The sequence below is a fragment of the Plectropomus leopardus genome, chromosome 2 (assembly GCF_008729295.1).
Source record: "Plectropomus leopardus isolate mb chromosome 2, YSFRI_Pleo_2.0, whole genome shotgun sequence".
Taxonomy (NCBI): domain Eukaryota; kingdom Metazoa; phylum Chordata; class Actinopteri; order Perciformes; family Serranidae; genus Plectropomus; species Plectropomus leopardus.
The window spans coordinates 16,272,690-16,290,020 of NC_056464.1; the positions used below are offsets into that span (position 1 = coordinate 16,272,690).

At 40.6% G+C, this 17,331-nt stretch overlaps 1 protein-coding gene across 1 annotated transcript in view; it reads right to left on the reverse strand.

The window, feature by feature from the left end:
* Positions 1–17,331, reverse strand: part of suclg2 (succinate-CoA ligase GDP-forming subunit beta) — a 111,805-nt gene that overhangs the window by 56,956 nt on the left and 37,518 nt on the right. Inside the window, exons 3-7 of the mRNA XM_042495608.1 lie at positions 8,706–8,805; positions 7,558–7,648; positions 5,734–5,886; positions 4,126–4,215; positions 2,571–2,667 (exon numbers count right to left, since the gene is read on the reverse strand). Coding sequence (XP_042351542.1) covers positions 2,571–2,667; positions 4,126–4,215; positions 5,734–5,886; positions 7,558–7,648; positions 8,706–8,805 — 531 coding nt within the window. The remainder of the gene's footprint in view (positions 1–2,570; positions 2,668–4,125; positions 4,216–5,733; positions 5,887–7,557; positions 7,649–8,705; positions 8,806–17,331) is intronic.

Consider the following 17,331-nt stretch of genomic DNA (forward strand, 5'->3'; position numbering starts at 1 on the left):
GTTTGTTACACATAACGGTTATTTTTGTGTTGCCATTGTCCAAAGTTGCAGATATTACATATAAATATATATACATATATATATTTTTTTATTTATTTATTTTTTGTCATTACCCCTCTGTTGGGGTACCACCTGTTGCAAACTAATCAGATACTAAAAGTTGAGCGAGAGACACTGATGGGTAAAGAGAGAAATTTGCTTGAGAGAATCTTGAACTCTTGCTCAACAGCCTCAATGCACAAACCTTCCACTTCTTAATATTCCATTGATTGCAAAAAAAAAAAACTCTAAACAATCAAGTCTGTTAATTTTTTTTTTCTGAATACGTCAGTGTGCAAACACAGTCTGGACGATCAGTGAGGTGCAGACTTCTCTGCAGCGTGAGTAAAGAGGAAATAAAGCAAGAGCTGGACAGAGCAGGGAATAACAACCCCACCTACATGTGAAAGAACTGTCAAAGGTGGAAATGCAAAATAGAGCTAGGGTTTAGGTAAGGTAGGGTTCTAAGGGTACAATAGCGACAGTGTTTGGTGGAAACATGGCTTTATTTGACACAAAAGGAGCCTGGCAACAGGTACAATTGCAGAATTGCCCCTAAAAAGAAAACTGTTTAGGATGGTCTCTTACAGCTGTTCTTGAAAAAGCCGTCCTTGAAACTTGCAAATAAATATCCATTGTATAGGATTTAAGGGGATATCATAATAACAAAATCTGCACTTCAGAAATTAGAATTGTGTGGTGGGTAAGGTGTCCATGATTGTATATAGCAGCATTAGCATCTCAAAGGTCCAGTGTGTAGGATTAAGAGGACATGTTGGCAGAAATTTAATTACCTGAAAATAAGAATAATAGTGTTTCATTACCTTAGAATGAGCCGTTATATCTACATAGTGAGCAAGCACTCGTCCACAGAGTACACCGTATTGCACTGCCATGTTTCTACAGTAGTCCAGAGTGGACAAAACAAGCACTGGTCTTAGAAAGGGCCAGAGTTTTGACGTTGACATCACAGTTAGCAGATCCTCCATGACGAGGCGATTAGCATTAGAAAAAGACTGATTTGTAACCTGATACTGCTTTATTCAGTGGTTTTACCAGTTTAATCATTTGATCCATTCAATTTGTAGAGGAAAAGACATAATTTGGCTTCAGGTAAAAAAAACTGCTCTTTTTAATACAAACAAGACCAAATACAATAAAAATCTAATAGCATGTTTATGACAAATCGTGTGGGACGGTTTAAAGTGACAATTGTGGAATTGTTTTTAAAGTGATACAACCGAGAGACTGTCACTTGTTAAGAAAGGCCAACAGCCAATTTAGACCTCGATTAATATTGCATTTACGACCACTGTTTAACACAGCCTTCACAGCATAATAATGATGAGCTGAAGGTCTGTATATAGACTTCAGTCTCATTCAGGCAATAACTATTTGTATAAACTACTGACAAACAAGACATACTGTCATCCTGACTGCAAAATAAATGTATCCTGAATCTAACTACTTGTTAATATCAATAGACTGAACAAGTACTAGGCTAGGCTGTGCTACTATAAGAAAATGAATTGAGGATGATGATTTCCTAACCTTTTAAATTATTTTCCACTTAAAGATAACGTCCTCTATCCTCACAGAAGAACTCCACATTAGTGTACCCAAGTATTTTTGGTTCAGCTCATTGTTAAATATCAGAATAAGGTGGATTTACAAGTGGAGGATTCAAGAGAAAACAGTTCCTTTAGGACAGATTACAACAATTATTGAATTTCTAATCGAGCGGTACTCAGATTTATAAGTTCTTTTTATTTTACGTTGCAAGGGCAGTTGAGTTTATCTGGATTGGCTCATTTTTACTACAGAGGTAAAGCAATAAAGCTTTTTTTTTTTAAAAAAAAATTCTGCTCAAGAGTTTGATTAATTCTAATAAAAAAACCAAACAAACAAATGAAGAGCATTTCAGATTTCAGGGCCTTATACAGATCATGCATACAGTATGTAAGCATTCAGAATAGCAGATTTCTTTAATTTTTTTTTTCAAGATATTCATAGACTATCCCTGAGTGGTTACTCTTTGACGGCCTCGGAGTAAATGAAGGATGTTGCTGCTGCTGTAATTGCTCATTGGAGTTCCTCATTACTAGTTGATGATAGACTGTACGCCTTTAGTTAATCATCAGCAACTAGGACTCATCAACAAACATCAACATGCTATGAATATGGAAATCTCTGCTCCCTGAAGCCATTTGGAATTTGATCCAAACAAAGTCATGCTGACAAGAAACTGACGACAATGTGTTGCAATTACCCTTCACATTCTAAAATGCATTCAGACCCGAGGATATAGTGTGCCACAGTCGGTGATTAATAGATGGCTGTATGCTCGTGCAAAAATGCTCTTTATGTTTAAGTGTTAAAATTATTCTTAACATAACTTGAGGACCCTTAATTACACACATGCAGAGACATGCACAGATAATGCACACATAAAGACAAAGGCCAAGTCCCCCCCCCCCCACACACACACATACATACACACAAAGACAGACATATTCCACGAAGCACCGTACCTTGTCCTTCGGGAGTCTCTCCGAGAGGATTGACTTCGACTTGAGTGGCGTCGACTTTCAGGAACAGATCATAGAGCCTCTTAATCTGATCTGCTGCCTGTGAAGTCCACATAGAACAGTAATTACCTCATGGTTCGTCTCTGAGCAGCCGGCCCCGCCAAGGCCACTCAGCCTCCCACACAGGCTACATAAAACACAGCAAATCACCTTCAACATCACGCTGTCTGAGTTTGTTTTGCATGAATGTGTGTGTCTCTGTGCTGAAAGGGAAAATGCATCTATTTTTTTCCCAAAAGATGACAACTGGCAAATAGGACATGGATGGCAGCACATACTAATGTGGTTGCATACGTACTGTATATATAATTCACTTTTCAGGAGACTCCCCCTGCTGCAGGTTTTTTTCATACAAGACTGATATTCAGAAACAGTCTATGGGCAACAGATAAATACAGCCAGTGAATATAGCAACAAAGAAATGCCACAACACTTATATCATCACTGTCAAAATCCCCATTTAAAAGCATTTCAATTGATCTCTGTATTGGCGCTGCTGTTCTTTAGTAATGAAGACAGCTTGACATAGCATTGAAAGACTTTTGAACACATAGTTGCAGACAGTCCACCAATCTCACTTTTTTCCCTGTCACACATAAACACACAGTCAGTATAGGCACAACACTTGCATCTACACAAAGATTCTGTCATCCCATAGCTCATTCACAGCGGTAAAGGTGATTTAGAAGAAGAGCTGTAATTATCTCTGAATTAAATAGTCTGGCAGCTGACTCGCAAAAGCTTACTGACAATGAAGATACTTCACCAGTCACTTTCCATTTCTCCCCTTGCCTGTTTTAAATCAATGCCCAATCAGTGTCCTACAAAAAAACAAACAGAATCGCATCCAATTCAATGCAACTAAAGCTTAAAACATCCTTGACTCTTCCGTTTGCTTCTCAGCAGATTCACTTGGCTGATTTATACGTATTCCATGTGCTAAGATTCTGAGCTAATCTGATTTCTCATGCCACGCTGCCTGTGGAAAAGAAACCAAATTAGTGATCTGATGCCAAGAGACAAATGGCGTTGAAATGAACTCTATATCAAAGCACACACACACACTTGGTTGTAACTTGAGGTGTTTCTGTATATCTTTGGCCTCATTTTACAAACTAACTGTGTTCACTGTCCTCAAAATTATGGACTGCCCACAAAATTATGGACTGCCCACTGTGATGAGTTTTGCATTTCACTGGATGATTCATTTACAAAATCAATAAGAGGCATGCTCTAAGAGATGATGGTAATATTTCTGGCCTGGCCAATGCTGTGCTCTGCTGTGCGTCACTGCCATACACATGACAATAGACCACCTGGCAAGGAAGTCTACTGTGATGACACTTCATAACTTGCCTCCGGAAAACTAATAATAGCCAAACTTTGGTCTGTTTGTCAATGAGAATACATCTGTTTGTGCATATGAGTGTGTGTGCACTGTAGATTTTTCTGCCTCTTCTTTGCATTGTTACTTTAAAGCCTTCAGTGTGCCTATTACCTGTCTCTGCAGAGGTCCTTTGAAACCCAAATTAGCTGCCATGCGAAGTGCCTGGTCGTCTCGCACGCCTTCAAATATATCTATGACTTCCTATAAGATTTTGCAGTGAAGGAGGAAGAAAGACAAAACATATGGAAAAAGTGAGTGAGAAAGAACAAGAGGCTCAAATGCTGGAATATAATTTGGCATAAAGCGGATGTTCATATTTAACTGCAGACATGATAATTAAGTAGTGGCGAGCTGCCAGACATGGAGAAAAGGAAGACTTGGGGCTGAGACATTGGGTTTGTAATCATCAGACCCTTGTATCTTTGACTTTCAGATAGAGAGAAACTTGTTTAGCTACTCTTTTTTCAGGATTTCAGGATGCACAGTGGTGAAAAAACTGTGGCTGTTGTTAGCCAGGATAAACAAATTCTGTATAAACAAGGTCTGGACCATATAGATTTTAATGAGATGTGTGAAGGGCCATCGTGTGTGTTAGATAAGCACCACCACAGCTGTGTATCGCACATAACAATCTGAAATCTTCGGTGGAAATAATGAATGACATAAATCTCAGCTGGATCTTGGCAATCTGCTCTAACATCTGTAGACAATAGCAAAAGGAAGATATACAACAACAGGAAATGGAGGCAAACTCCATCTGTAATGCGTAAATTGTACATCTGTTAACAATGACAAAGACCTGTTGCCAAGTAGCCAAGTGACTATGGTAGATTCAAGTTCTGTAAATGGAATCTAATTAACGGCAATATAAAACACAGAAGACTGTGTATTTGTCCATGTTAAGCATCATTGTATTGCTGTATGTGTGTGTCAAGTTCAGGCTGCTGCAGTGTGCATGCAGGCAGGACCATAATTTTAATTTAATTAGCAGAAAACACAAACAAATGAAGCACAGCCTCCATCTGTAAGGACCACTGAACAATCCAGCCCTGACTTGATTTCATATAAGACTTTTAAGCAACACCTGCAAGGGGCTTTATATTTTTTTTTAAGAATTTCAGTTAATATTGTCAGGACACTGGAAATTCAAACTGCAATACAATATCTTGACTTGAAAAATAGTGATGTCAACACCATTTTCGATGCCAAAACAAAAACTGACATTGGCCAACAAATTGACATTAGCTCAAGAGGGTAGCCAATGACTGGGTGGGCATTAAGAGGTTTTATACATCCAAAGAACCAGAAATAACAAGACTCGGTGTCTTATTGAGACGTGCATTTGTTTGTCAAAACGTGTAGCCACACCCGGCTGGTAAAAGAGACTTGGTGTTAAACAAAAGCTCTGCTTTTAATTTAAGTTTTAAAGTATAACAGGGCAATAGAATAACAATGAACAACTTTCTTTTCTTGGTTAGAAGCAGAGAAAAGCATAATGACTGCAATAAATATAAACAATAACAGATCAGGCCCTGGTACTGGTGTATAGATACTGTGGAAATGGTTTCAAATATTCAGAAACAATATTTTTGACATCACTAGTTCCAAAAGTCTCAGACGAGATCAATCAATTTCAACTTCTGCACAGTTTTAAGTCAGATCCATTTTATTTTCTTTTTCTTCTTATTTGGTATTGGGAATAAGCCACAAATCATTTACCTTAAAGATGAGTTCTGGGGAGTTGGCAGCAACCTCTTCAATATCCATACCTCCCTGGGGGCTTCCTACCATGACAGGACCATTACAAGCGCGGTCCATTAGAATGGCAAAGTAGGTCTCCCTGCTAATATCCAGGGCCTCAGCAACCATCACCTGGACATGGCACAGCAAAAGAAAGAGAGGCTGTTGGACGAATGCGGCCACCTTGAATTCATGGTCACATAGGGGTACCTACTGCAGCTCTAATATAAAAAAAAACCATTTGATTTTTCTTGACTTTCCCATTACAACATTACATTAATACATTACAATGCATCTTTAAACATTTCTAAAATATTCAACACTAGACTGAACCCAGTGACACACGCAAATAAGCGGGGTCGATTGATTGGCAGAATCTATGAAGCATAGCTCTGTGGAAATCTCTTGTGCTGTGAATGAGACAAGGATAACAGAGAGCAAGGAGAGTCCAGCAGATAAGCAGAAAAAGGGAAGCAAGCAAGAGGCTCATTTGGAAAAGAGAGAAAAAAATCCTGATAGGAAACTATCAGTTGCGTGGTGGTTAATGGGCTGCAGGTTTTTGGAGGAAGTGTTTGTTTGAACATGCACAGCCCTTATGTTCTGCTTCCACCCTGTCGCCCTGCAAATGAGGATGGATTGTCTTCTTTACCCTCCATGTTCACAGACAGCACCCCTATCTCCTTGTCCAAATGTTGTCTTGTCCAGTCGCTCAAACGTTGGGCTTGCGGCCTGCTTCTTCATTCAGACTAAGCATATTCTATTCCAACTGTCTCGTTCTTTCCTTTTCCCTTAAAATGCCTATTTTAGCCTCCTACGTTCTCCTTCCACAGCCATCTTTTACACCCCCTGTCTCATCTGCCCTTATCTTCTCCCTTCATCCTTCTATCAGTGCCATGACAGTAAATCCATGAAGATGCTGAAGTGCTGTCCCCTTTTCCTGTGGTGTGCTCTGCTCTGCAGTGCAGCATGGGTTTAGGGTTGACACAAGCTCCATTGGCTGGCTGACAGCTTAGCTCTGGCTGTCATCTGACAGACCAGGTTGTTACTACACCGTTACTGTATTTGAGTCTTCAGGTCAGTCAACACCTGCCCTTGCCTGGTCCGATTTCAGTGCCCAAGTCTGAATAAGATGTTTTTGATAAGACTTTTAGAGGTCACATCTCTTGCTCACATCTAATTCAACCTCGATTTATGTTTGTTTACCTTTTCGTCTGCCTCTGAGACATAGAGTTAATTCTGAGCTTGTGGACTTCCTGGTCCGCAGGTGCTTTCCATAAAAATGACAAGTGTGACACTCATTTGATTCCACCTAAACTCTGCAGCAGGAGTAGGAGCAAAAGTGAGGTGGAAAGGGGAGAGGTAGCAGGGGTAAACAGAGATGGGAAGAGATGAACAAGAGCGGGACCAACACACAAGCTGCAGACTGAGAAGTCTTCATCACCTGGCAATGACTGTTTTGAGAAAGTACCGCATGCAGCATGCAAGTAAAGAAAATGATATTCCTGCTTGTTAGTGGTACAGAGAAACAGTTGTTTATCAAACACTTTAAATTCACAGTGGGCCCGGTTCAATTTATGCAATGAGCCATAACACCAGCCAGCGCGAACCCACAGTAAACAACAGTGGACGGCTACTGTTTAAACTTAGTGGAGAAAAAAACAAAACATAGAGCCAGACTGCCTTCACAGTCATTAATTTTACAGAACTGCATTACTGGACTCAAAATGCCTTGAAATGAGGTCAGAAAAAAGAAAAAAAAAAAACAAGTATATCTTTTTCCTTTCAGTCTGCGCAGCAGCTCACCGTTTTCACTTTCACTCCATCTTTCGGTGTCTGTTTCGTAGTCAGGTTGAAACCCAGCATCTTATTGGCCAGTTCACCGACCACAGCAGGGCTGATGGAGAAAGATATAAGTCAAAAAGTGTTCTTTTTTTAAACAACAGTCTTAGTTTTTTTTTAAATCACTGAAAAAGCATACACTTAGAAGATGAAAGATGAGAGAAGCAGGTGAAGCTGACAGATGAATAACTATTTCTTTATCTCTCCAGAGTTTTGTTCAGCTGAAGAGAGATATGCCTCAGCACTTTCTGGGCATTAATGTAACACATTCTGACAAAAGCGCAGTTTTTGGATACACTTTGGTACATCTACACATCGCTGTGAATGAACTTCTTCTTGTACTGCATGCCAGGGCTGCTTCTGTAAGCATGCTTTGGTTTTGTTAGTGAATAAAAATGAAGCCGGGGTTGTACTCATCCTTTGATGGATGAGAGGAAGGTGAACTGTGCACTCATGTCACTGTCTGGGGACGCTGAACTTCAGCATATCTCACTCTGAAAAAGTTTCCGGCCATTCCGAACCCTGAAGTAGGGTGACGATGATACATATCTGGGACAATTGTCATAAATCACCTTTTTTGCCTTTCAGGCGGCAGGGAGTGGTGGGAACCTTCGCTAAAACGACAGCACTGTGTTTGTGCTAGAAACTTGGCAGAGGGAAATGCAGTGCCTGAGCAAAGAAAAATTCTTTCAAACTGCTGTTTAGCCTTTTGAAAAAATGCACACGGTTCTGGAGTGAGCCTTCATTGGAGGAATACACTCATCACGCTTTGTAACTCTAAGCTAGAACAAAATAAACCTTAGCAGCAGCACAGAACTCAATCAACACGAGAGAAGAAAACTCAGTATGGGGTGCAAAACGCTTCTGCCGACCTTAAAATCACTTTTTCAACATTTAATTGAGGGTAGTTGTTGGAAAACAAGACACTGGAAGAAAGAAAAACTGTTTATTTGCAGCTCAAGTAATCCTGACGGTGTCTTTGTGCCTAGGGAGGATCTTCAGAGAGCTCTTTGAGCCTCCTCACTCTCAAAGTCGCTGTCGCGGGAGAAATAATATGAATTTATCTCCTACAGTCACTCAGCGATGTGAAATGTAGATAGGGACATACTTACTCCTTAGTTAAGTGCACTCCACCTTTAAGGCCACTGTCAAACACACCCTTTCCTCTGCCACCGGCCAGAATCTGAGCTTTCAACACGATCTCCTTGGCATCTGAAAGATAGAGAGAGAGAAGGATAGAGAGAGTGACAAAAGGAAGAGAAAGAGAGACAGAGAGATATAGAGCACTTAAGATATAGTCTCAGCACCCTGAATGCCCCCTTGGGTCTGCCACTTATCTGTCCATCTGATTGAAGTAAGCAGGGAAGGAAGAATAGAGAGGGGTGAGTGTGCGGTATGTGAAAAGATCAGGGATTATGTCGGGAGGGAGAAAATCTTTACACTCTAGAATCAGCACCCATCCACATAGAAAATAGCGTGATTCACTACTAATTTCAATGTAGTGAAGGAATCAGTGTACCCATATTAAAATGGATATACAAGACCTTGTAAACAAGCGTTTATAAGAGAGCTAAGATGCTCCCCGTGACAATGATAAAATGCTGATGCTAAGCAGCCATAATTTCTTTAATGTCCACAATCTTAGTTTTGAGTGTAAGAACGTCAAACACAGAGACAGCGGGGCCATTGTTCCCATGACTCATAATTCCCAAGTCCCAACTGTCTGAAAAATGTCCTCTTGGATCAAAAGGCAAATGCCTGGTTGTTCAGCAACATGGTATTTTTAAAAAAAAACTCCTATTTAGCAGAGGGGCCATTTCTACTAAAATTCTACACACTCTCCCAAACAGAAGCACATGGCTAATTATTATGCAAAATGACGTCATCTGACCTTCTGACTAAAGCAAAGGCATGACCCGACGTACTCTGCATCTTACTGGCTTACACTGATATTTTGACCATTATTCACTCCTCATGCCTAAATCTAACCAACACAGCAAGCTGGATGAGTATGAGCCAGTCAGAGGCAGAGCAGGTTGGTCATGTCTTTGCTATAGTCATTTTGCATAATTACCCATGTGCTTCTCTTTGAGTGCTGTTGAGAAACAGCCCTTCTTTTTGTTTTCCAGATAATGGGCTTTCATACAAATGGGCTTTCAGTCATTTTTTTACAATTTGGTCTTTGGAAATATGGACCCTCAAAAGGATATTAAGTCCCCAACAAAAAGAACATCTCAGGCTGCCAGGAATGTCATTAGTTTTGCAGATATTTGGTCATAAACCAAAATATTGGACAAATTAAAATTTTGACCTGATGATGGTGCTAGAGGAAATGTAACTGAACCAACTTTAACGACAATCCGTCCAATAGTTGTTAAGGTATTTCACTTAAATCCAAAACTTACTTCTCACGGAGGAATTAGCTGAAAAGCTGAAGGGTCACCAAAGCCACTAGGCTACATCCTCTCTGGAGTACGAATGTTTTTACAAAATTTTACTGTAATTGTCTGAATAGTTGTAGAGATATTTCTGTCTGGACCATAGTGACGGACCTAACCACAGGCCAACATTGCAATCCCTGGAACCATGGCTAAGAATACCATCCACATAAAATACACATTTGAGCTGTTTCACCTGTGCACTTCCTTACAACTGTCATCTGGTTACAGTCTCAGTGCATGTAGGGAAATAAACAACTGGACAACTGTTGAAAACTTTCACATGACCTTGCTCTAATTATATAACCACGTGCATCTCCTTTGCTGTCACTGCCACCTTGCAAGTAGTCGCACATCAGAAGGAGGCTCCTCAGCTGTCTTTTCAGCATCCTACCCACAATCTCCCTCTATTCAAATGGAGCAAGGACACTTGATGAAAGATGCTCTCTGGCTAGGTTATTATTATCTAGGTGGGGGAGTTCAGCTATTGACAGGTGGCTGCCATCAGGGTGGGAAGTGGGTGTTAGGGAGAATGGAAGGGGATGATCTGCCATGCAATGGCGAGAAAGACACCTTGACCTTGAGGACTGGAGACAGGCTCCTCCCTTGACTGCTTAAAAAAAAAAAATATTTAGGCAGGGTGGAGAACATCTAGACAGGAGCCGGTGAGCAGAGCGAGCCTGAAAACTCTGGGCCGTGCTCACTGCTGCTGCAGTAAGAAAAGGACCCAGAGAAAATAGCCCCTGACACGATGGCAGGGATTAAACTAACACTGCATTAGTGAGGCCCGTTCTCTGTGGTGACTCCAGAGCTGAGGCGGGACAAAGAAAGAGGGGAAAATGAGAGAATAAAGGTGTGCTCATATGCAGAGGGATCTGAGAGGAGTCATAAATGAATAAATATGTTAATAAAAAACCGCTGCTGCGCAAAATTAAAAAGAGTTCAAAGCAAGATGAAATAGAGTGTCCTGTGGGCATGTGCAGTGGAGAGGGACGGCATAGAGGAAATGACTTTTGCTTTAAAAGAGAAAAAAAGAAACATGGGAAAGAACAAAGATGTAACCCAATAGGGAAATGGCATTCCCTATTGGAACAAAAGGTGTGGAGAAAGGTAAGAGTATTGACACATTGATTAGGACCTTCAAAAAAAAAAAAAAGGCAAGACATGGTTTTAAAGCAAATATATATTAAATATATTAAAAGGCATGTAATGTGCCAGCGAAGGTAATGGAGTGAGAACAAGGCAGGTGTTCGTTCCTGCTGCACTAGTAATTGATAGCAAATCTGCTTATTATGCGGCACACAACAAGATATTATAGCAATATCAGCAATTATGAATGAGCACTGATAAAGCAATGTGCTGATAATATGAGGAAAGTTTTTTTTTTATCAGAAGAGACAAACTGAGAAGAACATACTACATAATGTGATCAAATGAATTAACACTGCATATTAAAGACTGTATGATGAAAATGTATGCACCATTCTCACAGAAAAAACGAAAAAAAATCTGTAAGATCATACCAAATTCTATGGTTAAAGCTGAGACGCCACACTCTGTTGAAACACATGGAGAGGATAATGATGTCCTCAAAGATCACAGTGAACATGGTGCATGGTAAAGAGCAGGGCGGCCATTATCTGGTAGTTTGACAGACATGAGATGGCCTCTAACACTCAGACAAAGGTTGGTCCCTAATGAGGGCACAGTACAATGGGGAGTGGGTGGAAAAGAAGTAGTAGTATGTTAAATCAGAGACAAGCCATGCCTCTATGTTCAACCCAGACACTGTGATGAACAAGGGGAATGAAGGGCAGATGCCTGAAGTTAATAAGAAAAGACACCAGCAAGCACTGTACTGTGAGAGAGTCAGCGCTTTGGGTGTTAATACAGTGAAACAATTTCAAATTCATAAAAACTGCTGCTTGACCACTTACTGGTACCAGAAAAAGAGACAGCATCACACCTGTACTGGCATCCCTGCATTGGCTACAGGTCAAGTGTAGGACTAAGTTTAAGGTTCTATTAAAATCTTAAACCCCAATCTATACGATCAGCACAGTTTCAAGGTGGTCATCCAAGCTTAGTGTCACCAGTTCAGTATCTGACCAAATGTCATCCACTCTGTTCCTGAGATATGTCACTGAGTAATGGCCAGAAAAGTGTCTTTGCAGAACATTACAATGTCACATTGAAGTTGACCTTTGGCGTTTTGGATATAAAATGTCATCACTACATATACAAAAGTCATTTGTGTAAAATTTGATCATAGTAAGAAAAAATAGTGTTACGGCCAAAAACATGTTTTGTGAGATCACAGTGGCCTTTGACCACCAAAATCTAATCAGTTCATTGTTGTTGCCAAAGAAATTCCCTCACGGTGTTCATGAGATATTGCATTCACAAGAATGGGACAGACGAGATTTGAGTGACCTTGACCTTTAATCTATGACCACCTGAATGTAATCAGTTCATCGTTGAGTCCAAGTGGATATTTATGCCAAATTTCAAGAATTTCCCTCAAAGCATTCTTTATTTATTTTATTGTGTTCACATGAATGGAACGTATGGAAGGACAGATGGGAAACCCCAAAACCTAATAAAAAGAAAAAAAAGGATGACGGTGGACAAATTATGAACAAAACTCATGAAAACATTTGACACAGGACTAAGACTAAAAAGATAGCTAACAAAATGAAGATTACTTGTTGCAGCCACAGTAATAAGACATATCTTCTGCATAAAGTGGTTTGTTTATTACATCGTTGGGTGAATGAAAACTCTTTTCATGGGAGGAGGGGACCATGGTTGCATAATCAGCCTTATCATGCATGGCCCACTGCTGCGATGCGGAATTGAGAGTTAGATTTTCATCTCCATTTATTTTCCATATCTTGGGGACATGGGAGGAGATTAACATTGCACAACATCTCCAATCACATCACATGCAATCGGAGTAATGCGGTCATCATCTTCAGGCCTTACTCATTTCCCAGTAATGAGTGCAAATCAACTCCCAGTCCACTTGCCAGTGACAGCAGCTGGCAAAGAGGATGTTACTTCCACAATCACTGTCTTTTTCACCCTCTCTCTTGTGCACTTTTGAAAAGCCTATGCTCTGCCACCCCCTCCTCCCTTTCCGTGTAGCCCATGGGTGGCCAGCAGCATAGTTAGCTTTGGTCTGATATTTAATTAAGCCTTCGAGGGCTGTGCCATGAGGGGGATGTTGGCTGGTAAGGGACAGATGTAGGCTGTGCGCCAATCCAGAGAGAATAAGATGTGGCTACCATCTGCATGGAGAGAGAAAAAGATCAAGACGGCCCTCCCCAACGTGCAAGTGTGCTGTAATGAAAGTAATGTGGCGGCTAAATGGAGACGCCTAATCAAACTCTTGGGAGAGAGGAGAAAACAAACACAAGCAGCCACAATCAAACAACGCAGAGAGCCCGAACCTTCCTACGGATAGATGCCATGAACACCAGAGGGGAGAAATAAAAAACGAAAGACCTCTCAACCTTCAGCATCTGTGCTCATCATGACAGTGCACCTCCTAATGCTGGAGATTGTTGATTGCTGCAATACTGAGTCTTCAAAAAAAAAACCAAAGGTCTGAAATGTCAGTCTACAAGACATAATTATCCTTTTCCAGTATTTTTTTGGAACTACTTCTAAGCAGCTGAAATATAATTCACAATTCAGGGATATTCCAGCACTATAAGTAGAAAGAACAACAGTCTGTGCTTCCATTTGCTTCCATCTAGCGGCACATGGCGTGTCTTTAAATAACTTCAATTATGTTGTCAACTGCATATTGATAGCTACAGAAGGCTATTGGAGCCGCTCTGGCTTCTGAGTCACTTTGCCACAGGGCTTTTTGTTGTGTCATATCCATGGCTCACTGATATTGGAAACAATGAACTCACAACCTACTATAGCACTAAGTACCATAGGCAATGCAGGATATTAATGGCATAAAACAGGGCAACTATCTGATTAGCTTTATTAATTACACAAGCAGCAAACTGAATATTTGCATGCTGTTTTTTTTTCTTTCATGTGTATCAAACAAGTCAAGTTAGGCCAACACTCACTTTTGTATGATGTTCAATGTAATAGTCATACTGACAAATTATGTTTTAAAGGTCAAGTGCATAGGATTTGTTGACATGTATTATCGGAAATGGAACACAATATAATAAGCATATTTTCTTTAGTGTATAATCACCTGAAAATAAGAATTGTTTTCATTACTTTAGAATAAGCCCTTTATATCCAGATAGGGAGCTAGTCCATGTTTACGGAGATCGTCATTTTGCACTGCCATTATTCTTCAGTGTTTGGTCTAACGTGTTTGGTTTTTCCCAGAATGGAAAAACCAAACACGTTTTTGTGTCAATCACCGTAGTTAGCTGCCCATCGTTTTCACCAGTTTTATTCACGCTGAGAAAAAAAGAAAAAAGGGCACTTTTGCTCAAGACGTAGAAAACCTATAAGTACCAGAATGCACTGCACCACAATAATAATGTGAACTTCTTTGTGTAGAACAATGACGGCCGGCAAGAAATGATCTCATATTACAGTTAGTCCGTAAGCGAAAACATGTTTCTCAAAACATTTGAGGTGAGAAATAGGTAACGCAATAACAGCATCTTGATTCACATTTGATCAGCACTGCTTGGTTTTACGGTTTGATCTACTATTTTTTCAGCCTTTGTTTTCACTGTGCAGGAAGCAGTGTGGCACCCACTTCCTTTTCACAAACTCTAGCTATTGCAGCTGAACTCAGCACGAAAATGTGTTCAAAAAAGCATTTTAAGCAAATAAAAGGCAGTGCAGTAACAGCATTTTGATCTATATTTGATCAGTGCTGCTTGGTTTTACTGTTTGATTGCATTTTGGTCAAGTTTGCAAGGGGGGTGGGGATGTTAATGAAAGTTTACCATAATTGATTTCACATATACTACTTACATTGATTTGATACAAAGCTGGTTGAAAACTGGCAAAGTATCTCTTTAGTTACACTGTGGCACGTGTGGTTGATGGAATAGGTCATGTTTAACATTTAGACTCCTTGTGTGATGATTTCTTTTAACCACAAAGGTAATTCTGGTATCATCTTGGACTGACTCAGCTTTCAATAAACTTTTACCATTTCCAGTCCTGGAAATGTCATACACAGAATGGCTCTGTGTTCATGCAGTGATGGCAGGTGAACCAAAAAGAAAGATATATAAAAAAATAAAATAAAATAAAAAATGAAACCTTCAGTTTTTCATCTACTTTGACATAGAATGGCCTTGGAATTCTTCCACCTAAATATGTTTCCCTGTTCCGTTGAGGTTAAAAGTCAACGAACATTGATAAATCCTAAACATGCTCTACAAAGTCATCCTGCTACTGGCGCGTCTGTAAGACCAAATGTTGGGACTTGTATAACAAGGGGACAAACAAAGACTTTGGCAAAAAAAACGTCAAAGATAACAACAATTTGACTTCTTTGTTCACGACAACTAAATATATCATTACCATCTCTCTGTCTTGTCTGGTTAAGCCCACCGTCCCTGTGTCCGTCTCTGCCTCTAATGATGCCATTCTCAGCGCTGCTCAGTGGAGGAGAATATCAGCGTCCCGGACCGACAGTGGCACCTCTGTGTGACACCTCCTCCACTCACCGCTTGCATGACGGCCGAGTCCTCATTAGAGGACAAGTCCACCTGGCTTTCAGACACAGACAGCACTTCTAATGACATGCTGAGATGGCCCTGGTCTCCTCTCAGTGACAGAGAGGTGCAGTTCAAATCCCTGGCTGAGAGTTTTTCACTGCCATCCAACCAGAGGGGGTGACGGTAATGATAATGGTGTTGTGGAACGATGGGTGCTAAATGACCATGGGGGCTATCAGTAGGGAGAATCATTTGTTTGACAACGAAGCTTCTGCAAAGACATTTACTTGAATCAAGCCGCATCATGAGATAGTTAACTAAGAAAATACTAACTCCGGGGTTGCAGACAACAGCGTGTTCCAAAACATCTCCATAAAGATATTTTTTAAAAAAGTGACCAAGAGTCTGCACAAACATGAGCTGCTCACTTCTCATTATTGACTCAATATATTTCGTTAGTTCAGCATGAACAATAGCAGATAAAACCATTCTAAAAGCTACCAACATCTGCTGCTAATGCACTGGTGGGCAAGCACACCACTTGCAATGCCATTTCCACTGACAAGTAATGAAGCTTGCCTAATGATTGGAGGTCTCTACAACAAAGTACAATAATGTTTTGTACATTTCATCCCACTAGTACAATTTTTATTTCTGAACCTGCCTTAACTCTGAACTCCAATACCAACATGACTAGGTAGCTTGCATTTATGAAAAGTGCTCTGACAACAAATAACAGGCTACATGTTCACTTCGACTGGTACATTAGTATCATCCTAATACGATAGAGGGGATGTGTGAGAAATAATTCCACGTCTCACCCACAACATGAATAGGTTAGGGTGCGTAATGAGGAGGTGGAAACACTAAGCTGCTTACAGAAATCAGCTCTTTGAGAGACAGGCCGCTTTACCCTGCAAAGCCTATTTACAGCTGTTAAGACAATTTCAGATGCATGGCTTTTTCTTACCAAACAAGAGACCTAAGAGCCAGCTAATGTATGGGATGACAACAGGTCCTTGGAGAGGCCAGCATGATGTTTATCTCTGTTAGAGCTTGAGTGCAGAATCTCAAAATGTCATTGAATGCGACTGTTTGCAGTTATCGCACGACCTACAGTGTGTTTTGAATGAAGCTGGTCTGTCAGAAGGCCGCTGTGCCCGTGTTAATAACCTTATGTTTCAAACCAGCCCATCCCAGTCCTCTCTCCCCATCGGACGTGTGTTATCTTGGCAGGTACTGGAGACAGGAAAACTGCAGACTAACATCTGTCTTCCTGTGTGACAGGCCAGCCCTCTGAAGGGACGAGAGCTGTTCCGTCCATCAGCGGGAGCCCTGCAGGGAGAGGGGTGGTGAGGCACAGATACCTGCAGCTCACTCCAGCTAACTCCCTGCACTCATTTAGTTCCCCTACAATGTGATCAAAGTGGCAAACGAGGACACTGAGGTACTGCTATAGCAATACGTTTTTTACAGAAGGGTGGGGAATAAACTGAGGGGTGTTAGGCAGTTCAGACAGAGACAGAGCGACACAGCGGATAAGTACAAAAGAGCAACTACGAACTAAAGTAAAGTGAGAATGGAAGAGAAAAAGTGAGTGGACAAATAGGAGAGAGCAAAAAAAGATGAGAGACGAG